This window comes from Taudactylus pleione, unplaced genomic scaffold (genome assembly GCF_031769625.1).
Source record: "Taudactylus pleione unplaced genomic scaffold, aTauple2 ptg000265l, whole genome shotgun sequence".
Lineage (NCBI taxonomy): Eukaryota > Metazoa > Chordata > Amphibia > Anura > Myobatrachidae > Taudactylus > Taudactylus pleione.
This window is the reverse complement of record NW_028284667.1, coordinates 2,655,775-2,670,565: the sequence shown is the minus strand read 5'-3', so window position 1 is coordinate 2,670,565 and position 14,791 is coordinate 2,655,775. Positions and strand designations below refer to the sequence as shown.

General features: G+C 37.3%; 1 protein-coding gene across 2 annotated transcripts in view; it reads left to right on the top strand.

The window, feature by feature from the left end:
- The window catches only part of ALCAM (activated leukocyte cell adhesion molecule), a 133,439-nt gene that overhangs the window by 82,173 nt on the left and 36,475 nt on the right, over positions 1-14,791 (top strand). For both annotated transcript variants that reach the window (XM_088481188.1, XM_088481187.1), the window contains exons 7-11: positions 3,379-3,506; positions 5,919-6,048; positions 10,327-10,439; positions 13,720-13,852; positions 14,118-14,251. In XM_088481188.1, coding sequence (XP_088337314.1) covers positions 3,379-3,506; positions 5,919-6,048; positions 10,327-10,439; positions 13,720-13,852; positions 14,118-14,251 — 638 coding nt within the window. The remainder of the gene's footprint in view (positions 1-3,378; positions 3,507-5,918; positions 6,049-10,326; positions 10,440-13,719; positions 13,853-14,117; positions 14,252-14,791) is intronic.

Sequence of the window (14,791 nt, the reverse complement as noted above, 5' to 3'; positions counted from 1 at the left end):
AGAATAGACTGTCGAGTTTCACATGAAAGTTCTCTCTTTTTGGCCATTTGGAGAGTATAATCGAACCCACAAATGTGATGCTCCAGATACTCAACTAGCTCAAAGGAAGGCCAGTTTTATAGCTTCTCTAACTAGCAAACCCATTTTCAGCTGTGCTAACATAATTGCACAAGGGTTTTTTAATCATCCATTAGTCTTCTAACGCGCTTGGCAAACACAATGTACCATTAGAATACTGGAATGATGGTTGCTGGAAATGGGCCTCTATACACCTATGTAGATATTCCTTTAAAAACCAGACGTTTGCAGCTAGTATAGTCATGTATAGAGTGTATTTCTGATTAAATTAATGTTATCTTCATTGAAAAAAAACAGTGCTTTTCAAACAAAAACAAGGAAATTTCCAAGTGACCCCAAACTTTTGAACTGTAGTGTATATACAGTCAGGTGCATAAATATTGGGACATTGACAGAATTTTCATAGTTTGGCCTCTATTCACCACCACAATGGCTTTGAAATGAAACAAACAAGATGTGCTTTAACTGCAGACCTTCAGATTTAATTTGAGGGTAATTACATCCAAATCAGGTGAACGGTGTAGGAATTACAACTGTTTGTATATGTGCCTCCCACTTTTTAAGGGGCCAAAAGTAATGGGACTATCAACTCAAAAGCTATTTCATGGACAGGTGTGGGCTATTCCCTTGTTATTTCATTATCAATTAAGCAGGTAAAAGGTCTGGAGTTGATTCTAGGTGTGACATTTGCATTTGGAATCAGTTGCTGTCGACTCTCAATATGAGATCCAAAGAGCTGTCACTATCAGTGAAGCAAGCCATCATTAGGCTGAAAAATCAAAACAAACCCATCAGAGAGAGAGCAAAAACATTAGGTGTGGCCAAATCAACAGTTTGGAACATTCTTAAAAAGGAAGAACGCACCGGAGAGCTCAGCAACACCAAAAGACCCGGAAGACCACGGAAAACAACTGTGATGGATGACAGAAGAATTATTTCCCTGGTGAAGAAAAACCCCTTCACAACAGTTGGCCAAATCAAGAACACTCTCCAGGAGGTAAGTGTATGTGTGTCAAAGTCAACAATCAAGAGAAGACTTCACAAGAGTGAATATAGAGGGTTCACCACAAGATGCAAACCATTGGTGAGCCACAAAAACAGGAAGACCAGATTAGAGTTTGCCAAACAACATCTAAAAAAGCCATTACAGTTCTGGAACAACATCCTATGGACAGATGAGACAAAGATCAACTTGTACCATAGTGATGGGAAGAGAAGAGTATGGAGAAGGAAAACATACCACCTCATCAGTGAAGCATGGTGGTAGTAGTGTCATGGCGTGGGCATGTATGGCTGCCAATGGAACTGGTTCCCTTGTATTTATTGATGATGTGACTGCTGACAAAAGCAGCAGAATGAATTCTGAAGTGTTTCGGGCAATATTATATGCTCATATTCAGTCAAATGCTTCAGAACTCATTGGACGGCGCTTCACAGTGCAGATGGACAATGACCCGAAGCATACTGCAAAAGCAACCAAAGAGTTTTTTAAGGCTAAAAAGTGGAATGTTATGCAATGGCCAAGTCAATCCCCTGACCTGAATCCGATTGAGCATGCATTTCACTCGATGAAGACAAAACTGAAGGGAAAATGCCCCAAGAACAAGCAGGAACTGAAGACATTTGCAGTAGAGGCCTGGCAGAGCATCGCCAAGGATGAAACCCAGTGTCTGGTGTTGTCTATGCATTCCAGACTTCAGGATGTAATTGCCTGCAAAGGATTTGCAACTAAGTATTAAAAGTGAAAGTTAGATTTAGGATTGTTTAGTTTGTCCCATTACTTTTGGCCCCTTAAAAAGTGGGAGGCACATATAGAAACCGTTGTAATTCCTACACCGTTCACCTGATTTGGATGTAATTACCTTCAAATAAAATCTGAAAGTCTGCAGTTAAAGCACATCTTGTTTGTTTAATGTCAAAGCCATTGTTGTCGTGAATAGAGGCCAAAATATGATAATTCTGTCAATGTCCCAATATTTATGCACCTGACTGTATGTATGTACATATGCGTGTGTGTGTGTGTGTGTGTGTGTGTGTGTGTGTGTGTGTATATATGTATATGTATATATAATAAAAATTTACACACCATTCGTTTCTCAAACTTGTGTAAGAGCAACATGCTCCTTTGCGTGTAGTTTACAGTTTGCTGAGGTAACCCCTTTATGCTTGTCATTTAAGGATGTGGCCACTGAACATTGCATTAACTGGCCTTGCAGTCATATTAAAATGTTCACGCTTAAGGCAGAAAGGGAAGAGCAGATGAAACTCCGAATGATTCTGAAATTAAACAAATGGGATGTATTAACTTTTCCATATAGAGGGTTCAATAGAAACGTGCTTTTGTATGAAATGGAAACTAAGAGTAGTGGGAAGTAGAACTTCATTCAGTTTAATGATTGATGTGTTCTGCTCAAAACCATAAAAATTTATAAAAAGCATATAAAAAGTCCATGTGCATTCAGCAGGACTCCATTGAATTGATTGGAGTGCTGCAGATATCATGAATACCACATGGTGCACATATTCGCTTTTGCTGTGCTTTTCCTATGTTTTGTTGAACTGATGCATATGATTCCTGCGCATGTGCGTTTTAACTAACAGGCTATCCCCATTTATCTTTGTTTCATTGCATAATAACTTGAGTAAAATATATTTTTGGCATATTTTTTAATTAGTTTGTTGTACATTTTTTCTGAGCTAGAAACTATACGTAGATACTATTTTTCCTCATTTATTGACCACAAAATGAAAAACATAAATCCGTTTTCAGTTCATTTTGTAATATACTCAGAACAGTCAAGTTATATAGTATGTATTTATGGGATGGCTATTTTCACATCATTCAGATTTTCTTTTCTTATTTAATCCCCAGTGATTTTGCTGGACAACTATTATAGTTTGGTATGTTTTGTGTGTTTTTTTTTTTTTCCATGCATGTGTGTAAACAATAGATGTGCTCAATCCAATAATGTTGTCAAAGCAACAGAGTGGAAATCTTTCACAAAAACACACTGTGATATTGTTCATACTGGTTCTAACAATGCTGTATTTCTGAAATTGTTCTGCCATTTTGTGTATTTTTGCATTACATGGTTTCTTTGAGGCACTTTAATTATGAACTGTTTTATGTCTAGAACGTACCCATTAACTGCAATCCATGGATAAAAGATGCATTAAAGAAATTACCTTCCCCTGATTAATGTGAAAGCTGTGTATAATTCAGATGTTTAAATTGTATGTTGTGTACAGAATAATTGTGTACTTGATAAAATTGTTTTAACATGTCCATTGTTTTCATAGATCCCACGGAGAAAGTGACAATTCATGTACAGTCCCCGAAAAAAACTATAAAAGAAGGAGACAACATTACACTAAAATGTATCGGAAATGGCAATCCGCCCCCACAGGAATTTTTGTTTTACCTTCCAGTAAGTGTTTCTATAACTGTCTTATGGCTTTTAGACATGGAGACTGTATTGTGTACTATCCTTTTCTTTCATAACAGCAGTTTAAAAAAATAAAATGGTGTTATCTGTATTGCCAAGTGGGCTTTTTAAGAATTGTTAAACACCCATTTTGAAGATATGAGTAGGAATATGTTCCTTTACTTTCCAAGCAAATGCTACTACTTTAATCAGTGCTCCCATTATCCTTTCCATGGACTTTTGTTCATGCTAGGAATTTATTTTAGTACATGGGGTATTTGGCGTTCTGCAATATGTTCAGTTGATTTTTAAGTCCATCACTTTTCTTGTTTGACCGTTTATCTGCATATTCCTCTATTTTATACAGCTTGTCCTAATTGTTTGTCTACAGAACTGCCCAGCTACATTGTTGTCCATAGCGCAGCGAATCGCTCTATGCGTGGCGCGAGACAGACTCCCGAGATCGGAGATGCACGTTTGCGTCTCCATAAGATTTTATGGGAGACGCACTCCTGCGATCGGGGACGCGCTTTTACATCTCCATAGGCTTGAATGGGGACTCACTTCCGCGATCGAGGGCGCACCATAGTGTGGCGCATAGTGCATTTCGTGGGCACATTTGTGCAGCGTTCAGTCATAATGAACGTGGACACATCTGTATCTCTCACTCTGTCTCCCTCTTACTTTTTCTCGCTCACTCTCTGCCTGCCTCTCCTTTTGTCTGTAATAGGATAATATATGTTGTCCTCACTTGGACATTTAATTTATTGTTAGCAGTTGGTGTGTGTGTGTGTGTGTGTGTGTGTGTGTGTGTGTGTGTGTGTGTGTGTAAAAAAAAAAAAATTATATATATATAATGTGTGTGTATATATAATATACAGTCAGGTGCATAAATATTGGGACATTGACAGAATTTTCATATTTTGGCCTCTATTCACCACCACAATGGCTTTGAAATGAAACAAACAAGATGTGCTTTAACTGCAGACTTTAAGATTTAATTTGAGGGTAATTACATCCAAATCAGGTGAACGGTGTAGGAATTACAAAAGTTTCTATATGTGCCTCCCACTTTTTAAGGGGCCAAAAGTAATGGGACTATCAACTCAAAAGCTGTTTCATGGACAGGTGTGGGCTATTACCTCGTTATTTCATTATCAATTAAGCAGGTAAAAGGTCTGGAGTTGATTCTAGGTGTGACATTTGCATTTGGAGTCGACTCTCAATATGAGATCCAAAGAGCTGTCACTATCAGTGAAGCAAGCCATCATTAGGCTGAAAAATCTAAACAAACCCATCAGAGAGATAGCAAAAACATTAGGTGTGGCCAGAATTCTGTCAATGTCCCAATATTTATGCACCTAACTGTTATATATATATATATATATGTATATATATATATATATATATATATATATATATATATATATATATATATAATATTGCAATACCAGTAAAAAGTTTTTAACTTTACAACAAGTGTGTAGCAAGCAGACCAGAATTATATCCTTTGCTTTATCCTGGGTAAAACTATCAAGCTAGTAGCTTTTTACATAGTCCATATGATGGAGTATTGCATTGTTTAGAGACATATATTTAATTCTGCAGTATCTATTTAATATCTGTTGAGCAAGTTTGTGCTCTATGTAGTTATATAAAGGTTTTACTGTCCTACAACTTAAACATTTTATAGTTTTCAGACATTTTCGAAAAAAGCATTTTTCTTGGATACTAATATAGTTTTAATTAACAGAATAAATACTTAAAAATAAGCCAGCCTTATAAATCTTTATGCAGATAAATTCATTCTCTTCCTCCAACCCCCAAGATTCCACACATCTTACTAAATATTTTAATATTTTAAGCAGCAGTTTAAAAAATGTATATACAGGTTGAGTCTCCGATATCCAAAATGCTTGGGACCAGGGGTATTTTGGATAACGGAATATTCCGTATTTTGGAATATTTGCATATCATAATGAAATATCTTGGGAATGGGACCCAAATATACACACAGAATGCATTTATGTGTTATATACACCTTATACACACAGCCTGCAGGTCATTTTATACAATATTTTCAATAATTTTGTGACTCAAACAAAGTTTGTGTACTTACATGAAATTCAATTATGTTTCATACACACCTTATATACACACAGCCTGAAGGTAATTTTATACAATATTTTTAATAATTTGTGCCTTAGACAAAGTTTGTGTACATTGAACCATCAAAAATCAAAGGTTTCATTATCTCAGTCATGCTAAAAAAAATCCGTATTTCGGAATATTTGGATATGGGAGACTCAACCTGTATATTAAACCATTTTCTTTTTGTATTATCATGGTTTTCATGTATTATCATGACCATATTTTGACAGAATGTTTGTATATTTCTATTTTCTTTCTCTATAGGGTCAGGAAGAAGGGTTACTTAGTTCAAGTGCCTACCGTATAACTGACATAAAAAGGAATGCGACAGGGGATTACAAATGCTCATTGATCAACAAAATAATGATTGCTTCAACAATGGTAACTGTGCACTGTAAGTAGGTTTAAGTTCACTTTAAAGACTTTTTTTTTTTCTCCTGTCGACACTAATCTTAAACACCCAGACTTGCGATTTCCAATATTGAGATGTATTTATTTCTGGATGGACCGGAGTTACAAAATGTTTTTATGACTTTTCTCTGAAGCTTGTTAAAATATTGTAATATTTAAAAAAAAATGGAATTTGAGATCAACTCAAAGGGATACATTTACTAAGAATCGTGTTTCGTCGAGATTGCAATCTCGGGTGAGTTTCGGTATGTTTTTCAACTCGCAAATTTACTAAAGACAACTCGGGTGAGTTTGGGAGAGATTGCAAACCCAATTAAACTCTCCATTGGCCAAACTCTAAAGTACTTTCACTGAAAAGTATACAACTCGGGAATTTACCAAGAATCGTGATTACAATCACTAGTGTAATTGTAGCAAACTCGGACCTAAATAGAAGTTTAAAATAGACCACTTCCTGAGCTGCAAGTTTGGATGAAAAATATACAGATCAGTGTTGTCTGTGTATTTTTCTGCATCTACAGATAGTTTGAAGTGTTAAAAAAAATGATGAAGCATTCCCCCCCCACCCCCCAGGCTGCTCAGCCAGTCCTGATTCCTAAAAATACGGGGGGGAATAAGTAGGGTTACCCCGGATTTTAGGAGCTAGCACTGGGCTGCTGAGCAGGTCCTGGTTTTAAATTTATCGGGGGAATAATTGCGTATGGGTCCCCCTACTTTTAAGACCAGCACCGGACTCAAATCTGGCCGGGGTGTAATGCCACAGCCAGGGGACCCTTTCACCGGGTCTCCCCAGCCTAAGCATTATCAGCCCAAGCCGGGGATCTCAGGGGAGGTGGGGACCCCCCAATAAAGGAGTCCTCCCCTCTCCCTAGCACCACAGACTTGAGCTGAACCCCGGGGCTCTTCCCCGCACCCCTGGAGTGATGGGTACAGGGTAATGGTAATGAAAATAGTTTAAAGCTATTGTTTTTTACCATGGAACCATAGGTGCCAGTGTGTCTGTCCTTTGGCACTTGTGGAACTACAAGTGCCAGCAGGCGGCCAGTACCCGTACACCCGCTGTAAAAAAAAAAAAAATTAAAAACCACAACACAAACACACCGTAGAAAGTAAAGTTTTATTTCACACATACACTTACCTGTTGCCTGATGATCGGTACACTTCTCCATGTAGAATTCCATGGGTGTACTGTACCTGTGAAAAAAGATCCTATACTCTCTTCCGTCTTGGCGCTGGTCTCCGTAGCATCCCCGGGTCTTGGCAAAAAAAAAACTGACTAACGATGTATGTGCTGCTTACATACATACCGCTACCCGGCTAATGATGGGACACCCCTATGTGGGAACTGTCAGATGCCGCAGCCAGCCAGCCAGCCAATCAGTGGCCGCTAATTGTAGCAGTCTGAAGATGATGTTTGTTCCCACAGACGTACTCTGAAAAATTTCAGTTTTCGGAGTTTGCTGAATGCTAGGCGGCCCCCAATAATGAATGGGCCCATTACTTAGTTAGACAAGCAGAAACTAGCATTTCCACGTGTGTAACGGTTCCATAATGGATGGTGAATAGGCTCCTTGTTGAGAACTGTATTGTATTACATCTTTGTGCACAATTTACTGTGCTTTATTTATTAGAATAAAACAAATGAAAGATACAAATGATAGTGTGGTATATAAGTGTAAAAGTTATCATTTGAATTGAGGGATACTCGGAACTGCATATCAAAGAATATAAAAAAAAATATGCTGTTACACAAAAATTTTTGAAAACCTAATGTCACAGTAATGCAGCTTCTTAGCTGAAATCTGTCCCTCAAGCTTTCATCCTTAATGCTATTAAACCGTGTAACCTGTTTCCGCGCTCAATAGCAGTTGTTGCTGCTCTCTCACCACTCCTTCAGCTTTACATATCGGACATTTTTGATCTAGTTCAACATTTAATCGCTTGCATGCTTCGTTTAATAATAGACCATATTGAGTAGATTTTTTTAAAAAGTTACCAAAGTTTAACGGCGAATTCCAAATCTAGCACATCTGCAGCTGCTTCTCCTTTATGCTAATGCGAATATCCACCCATCTATTCCGAATATCTGTCCATCTTCAGGCAATAGGCCGGGCTGCCCACTGTCTTGTCTGTTCATCAGCCGTCGTCATTAGTATCAGGACTTACACAGGCGCCCTATCTCTGTCCGCACACAACAAACCAGCACATAAGTCTACCTTCATGGCCATGACACTCCCATGATATGGATCTACGATTGCATGGTAGCCACCAGTGGCAACTCCAAAAGTGGGGCTTCAGCGAAGTCCAAAATTCAAATAGGGGAGTCACAGTTGGTGTGGTTCCCCTATTTGGATTTTGGCCTGTGCTGCAGCCCCACCTCTGGAGCCGCCACTCGTAGCCATGTCTATTTCACGGAAAGCGTGATCCGTCATCAATCAATCTGCACTTTTAAACTTCGTCTGTGCTTGTATGCATGGTATGGCGCATGCACAGTGAGCGATTGCTCTCTAATGTGCATGCCCTATTTGTGGTATTTGGACTTGAATCTGTCTCCTAATAAGCTCCTGAATGTCCAGCACCTTCTCTTTCTTTCTTTCTTTCTTTCTTTCTTTCTTTCTTTCTTTCTTTCTTTCTTTCTTTCTTTCTTTCTTTCTTTCTTTCTGTGCAGGGTTAGGCAACCTGTGGCACTTGCGATGCAGTGGAACTACACGTGCCAGCATGCCCTGCCACAGTTTTAGCATAACCTGACAGCAAAACAGTGGTAGGGCATGCTGGGATGTGTAGTTCCACAGCAGCTGGAGTTCTACAGGTTGCCTACCCCTGCTGTACTGTATGGTATATTTCATAATTTGAAGAATAATTAGCTGTGTGCATTATTTTTTTTTAGCCCCTTTGTCTTCCCTAATGTGAACCTACTTTGCCATGTGTTCATGGAACAAGTAGAGTTAACTGCATATGTGTGCTTTGGTTCAGTAAACTGCAAGCAGAGAAAACTCTGGAGTCATACCTGGTGCCAAGACTCATGTGCAGAGCCAAATGGTGACATTTCAAGGGGCCTCATATCATTTGCAATATAAAGTGATGTGCATAGCAATGTTTTGTTCAAACTTGGGCTCTTCACCTTCATTTCCCAAAAAATAAAGAGGGCACAGGTACAACACCATAACAGACTCGTTCTGTAGCCTATTTATAGGTGGCCATACCAAATTACACACAAACAAACGAGATAGGAAGCAAAGAGAGGAGAAGAGCCCATGTTACGTTTCTTGCCTTTTACTTAGGAGTGCGTTTTGTAAAACAAACAATTCTGATCACAAGCTGACTTGTTTTCCAGGTTGTGCTACCTCATAATAAAATATGTAGTACTAAGGGCTGCTTCCCGCACATAGTGGTTACAATCACCAGGCTGCTAGAGTGACAATAACAGTTAGATAATATGACGCTTCTCTTCACCACTGTGAACTGAGTTCATACCATTTAGATTTTACTCTTTGGGATTTATTTTGGCAAGTAATGCTAGATTGGTAATTACAATGAATATTATTTATGATCAGCTATTAGATTTCCAAAATGGCAACTCTCTACATAAATTAGCTCTCCTCTTTATTTACAATTGCAGTCACCTATATTGAACTAATTAATTGATGAGAAGGGTTCTAAACAGTTCAAAACAGGTGGCTGCAATCATAACTGAAGTGGGAAGTCTAGGAGAAGAGCATTCTGTACCTGGGGCAGGGGTCATGTTGGAGAGTCTGTTGTTTATACATTTAAAAGGGAAAATGGTCATAGTTAATCATAGCCAAAAGATTATGAAACTGGAATAATTTTTCTCTTCCATGACTAATTTTAAAGGTTTCCAATATTAACTATCTATAATGGTCAATGAACATAGTGTAACATAAGGAACAGTTCTAACAAGTACTTGTGTAAGAGCAGGTCTGATAACTTTCCATTTTATGTTTGTATTTCCAATCCTCAAAGTATTATAAGCAGTATATAAGCTAAACATTATGTGTATAGAGCTTTATAACTTATATTAAAAAAAATATATATAATTTTATCATATTGGTTGTATGTATGTGTTCCAGCATTTTACTTCCAAAGCTATGATTGTATTATATATCATTCTATCTTTACAATCTTTTCATTTTTAGGTACATTTTGTTTTACCATAATAGAAACTGCCTGCTACTAAGCGCTGCTTGTTAAAATCTAAAAGTCTATTCTTGATACAGTCTCTTTCTTTGTTCATGTCTTTTAGATTTGGATTTGTCCTTGACGCCTAGCGGAGATGTTACCAAACAAATTGGAGACAGTCTTTCTGTTTCATGCATTCCTTCTGCTAGTAAAAATGTCTCTGTTACGTGGATGAAAGTAAGTTTTCATTCCTTCTTCCCTCCTCATATTCTATGATATTGTGCATTATAGAAATGATTTGCATACACTGATCTGCAGAATTCTCCTTTACATGAATGTGCAAAATAACAAGTGTCTCATTGTGCCATTTGTGCAAAATAACTTTAGACCTCTCATTTCTGAAGCAACAGATACTGTACATTGTTGGAGATTGCTTATATGGGATGTAAACATTTTACCTACAGTACAGTCCTAAATCACTTATTGAATTTCTAACTTCAGAGTAACAGATTCCCTTATATAATATTATTAGTATTAAGATCATTATAAACTCTACAAGTAAACAGAGCATATTTTGTCTCATGCCTGGCTACACATGCATAGACAGGTCAGGGTTCACAGACTAAAGGGCTTGACAAACAAAATGAAGCACTTGTGTACACAGACTGACTGACTGGATTTACAGGCTATATACATTTGTGAATTTCCTTTAGGCATGTATGTCCTTGCCAGATCAGTGTGCATAGTAGCATTTTAACTAATGTATTACAATTAATTTTAAACTAGTTTTTACAGATATTGCTGAATATAAATAGATGACATTTCCTACAAAATGCAATAAAAGTTTTGTCTGCTTTTGAGGAATCCCTTCTTATCAGACTTGCTTCCCAGGGTACCCACCAGTTACCTTGGTGTTAGTGGACTCAGCCCATCCTTAGCTCTTTAATAGTCTATTTAAGAGCCATTAACAGGCACTCATTGTGGTGCACAAATTTAGTCTTTAGAATATTTCTTTTGGTCATCTGACATTTGAGGTTGTTTAAACTAAAATGTGTTTTTGTGATACAATTTTGTGCCTACTAATGCATTTGAAAGTGATAACTAGGATACATATACTATATGGCTACATTACTTCCGTTACAGGATATCTGCCTTTCTTTACTTAGGCCAAATATGATCTTAAAATGGGTGGTACTATGGGGTCTATGTACTAACCCTTGGAGAGAGAGAGAAAATGGATTGAGTATCAATCAATCAGCTCCTAAAATGTTACTTTACAGGCTGTGTTTGAAATATGACATTTAGGATCTGATTGGCTTGTACTTCCACTTTCTCTCTCTCCAATGCTTAGTACATATACTTCTAAATATGGTAATGGTAAATGTATATTTGATGTGTAAAGTAACATTTTGCATAATATTGCAAAAATATTGATTCCTATTTTCTTTGGTAACCCGCAACAAATAAAAACGTATTCAAATGTGCTAGCAAAAAAAATGCTCCATGTGTCTAAGGGGTCTATGTACTAAGCCTTGGAGATGGATAAAGTAGATTGAGTTAAAGTACCAACCAATCGGCTCCTAGCTGTCACTTTTACAGGTTGTTTGAAAAAAATGACAGGAGCTGATTGGTTGGTACTTTTTCTCTACAAGGCTTAGTACATAGACCCTAAAACACACGTTGCACTGTGGTTGAATAAGGAATATTAAACTTCTCCTCAGTGAAAATGATTCATCACAAAGTCATCTGGTCACAAAACACTGATATGAAGGAGATAATGTTATGACCTTTTGTGTATACAGCAGCATTTAAACACTACTGATAAGGACAGTGAGGGAGTTTAGCATGCTTTTGGCAGAGATTTAATAGTTTTATGAAGATGGACATGTGTAATGTGCGCATTCATGTGGGTATATAGATATATTGTTGTGTTAGGAAAGACTTAGACTCTAGGATGTTGCTGAATTTTTGTCATTAAAATTAAATCCTGAGGATTACCATTAAATTCAGTATAATTTGCGGGGTCATTCAAGCTCTTTCATGCACTTATAGGAATTATTATTATCGTTTATTTATATGGCGCCACAAGTGTTCCGCAGCGCCTTACAAAGTACATAAACAAATAGGTTAATTTACAGTGATTTACAGAACAATACAATACAATACAATACAGGACAAGGATAATGTACATTGCTACATTCGCGACCATAACACCCAGATAAGCAACAATGCAAAGCAACCAAGTGTTACGTGCCCTGGTAGAGAGTAAGAAGTAGATGAAGGTAGAGTAAAGAGATGCACAAGAGGGTAGAGGGCCCTGCTCATAGGAGCTTACATTCAGGTATGCTTTAGCTGACTCCACATGTTTCAATGCTGCCATTTTCACTGTGCAACAAGTGACCGGATCATAGTCCATTTTGGCCATGCTCATAGGCTACCAAATCCTCTTCTGTCCCTATTTATTCTGATTAGGTTATTAATCAGGCATTGGATATCTGGCTTTATTAAATATATGTAATTAGAAAAGCCAGTTTTATAGTGGCAAGCTAGTTGAACTCCCATATAGCAAACGAACAGTGAATGGTAAATGGTAGTCTGAATGATTATGGACTTTGGCATAATTGTTAGTACTGCTTCCTTCCCCTGTTTGAGCTAAATAAGCCCCACCATTGGGAATACTATCTTAAACAGAGCACTAGTCTCCATCATGTAAGCCACTCTCAGCTTACTGATAGTGAGGAGGTTATTGTGGATTCAACTCTGCTGCACTGTGGCAGAGGAAAGGGAGCCTCAATATATAATTAAAACTGAGAAATATGTTTGTTTTTAACACTTTTAAATTTAAGAGCACTATTTGAGTTTTTAAAAAAATAAAATACCCACAAGTGTGTTACCATGTTCTGCTACCACTCCTGTCCCTCTAAAACAAAATAAAACCAAGCAACTTTTATATTAAGCAAGGCCCCCTGAGCAGAAGTGACATCAATAAATAGTGTAAGTTGGCCAAAGATTATCCACCAATTTGGCAACTGCGCTGTTAGCACACTATAACACATCACGTTGATATGGAGGAGGGGTGCCAGAAAAATTGCTGCCCAGCTCAGGCATGAGTATAGAGATAGATAGATAGATCTATCTGTAATATTATTATAATAATATATATTTTTTTATTCATGGGCCTGAGTCCTACCAGCGCCACGTTTGGAGTGTGGGGCAAAACATGGGGAGAATATACAAAGATCTATTAAGAGGTTAATTTACTTGTGCTGCAATTAACCTGTGAATGTGTATGGTACTGAATATTGATTGTAAGCTCTGCAATGTGTCTGGTAGTGAATATTGATTGCAAGTTCTGCTGGGGCAGGGATTGATGTGAATGGTTAAATATTGCCTATAAAGCGCTTAATCATTATTTTGCCTATGTTTTACCCATGATACAACTTCATTTTTTTGTCTCTAGCAATTATATTTGATATTAATAAGTAAAGCGAATTTGTTATACACTTTATTTTCACAGAACCAAAAAATTCTCATGCAACCTTCATTTACAAACCTACAATATCGAGATTCAGGTGTTTATGAATGTGAGACCAGCCTTATGGAGGTTGATGGTCTAAGGAGAAAAAAGACACTCATACTTACTGTAGAAGGTCAGTAACTCTTGTGAATACAGCGCATCCATCAAACAACCAAAGCCTGGTTTTGGGAATTGGGATATTCTCTAGTAGATAAGGGGTTGTCTTATCTAAAATAGAATAGAGGTTCTCTTTATTTCATACTTAAACATGATGACCTGCTTATACAAATGCACATATGTGACCATTAACATTGGCTATAAGGATGGGACCGCATTATGCTAGCACTTCAAATTTTTTTTTAAATTCTGTAATTTAATGTTCTATTTGCCCCTCTAAGGAAAGCCTCGGATCAAACTGTCCAAAAAAACAAATGCTGATGGAAAGTCAAAAACAATCATCTATGAAGTTGATGGATTTCCAAAACCTGACGTGCAGTGCCTCAGTTTGGGCAATGGAGTGTACTTAAACAAAGTAAGTAAATGGTTGTCAAATTTCCATCAGTCAGCATGGCAATATTATAATACTATATATCATTTTTACCAAACAGTCTCCTATAAATATAAATACAATTCATTAATGTACATGTAAAACTGAGGTATATATCTGTAATATTTGGTAATCCATAGTAAAAGTTGAATATATATTAGTGTAAATATTCCCATTAATACAATGTATAACCACGTGGAAATGGACCTTTAAGGTGAAACATTACCTTGGGGTACATTAAACAATGTCTGTGTATTTTACTACCCAGTGAACAGCAAATAAACCCTTCTTATAAATGTAGCTAATTGCAGATTAGTGCAGGCTTCATAAACTTGATGCAAAGGTCACAATCACATGGGTCCTGTTTCCAGTTGCCTGTTTACAGGTCCCACTTGAATACTATTATTGCTTTAAATTGCAGTAAATGGCTTATGCTTATTTCTGCCTATAGTAAAAGGAAATCTCACACAAGTTATAGCTGCTCCAGCAATGCAGTAATTCCTGAATCACATATGACCAATTAAA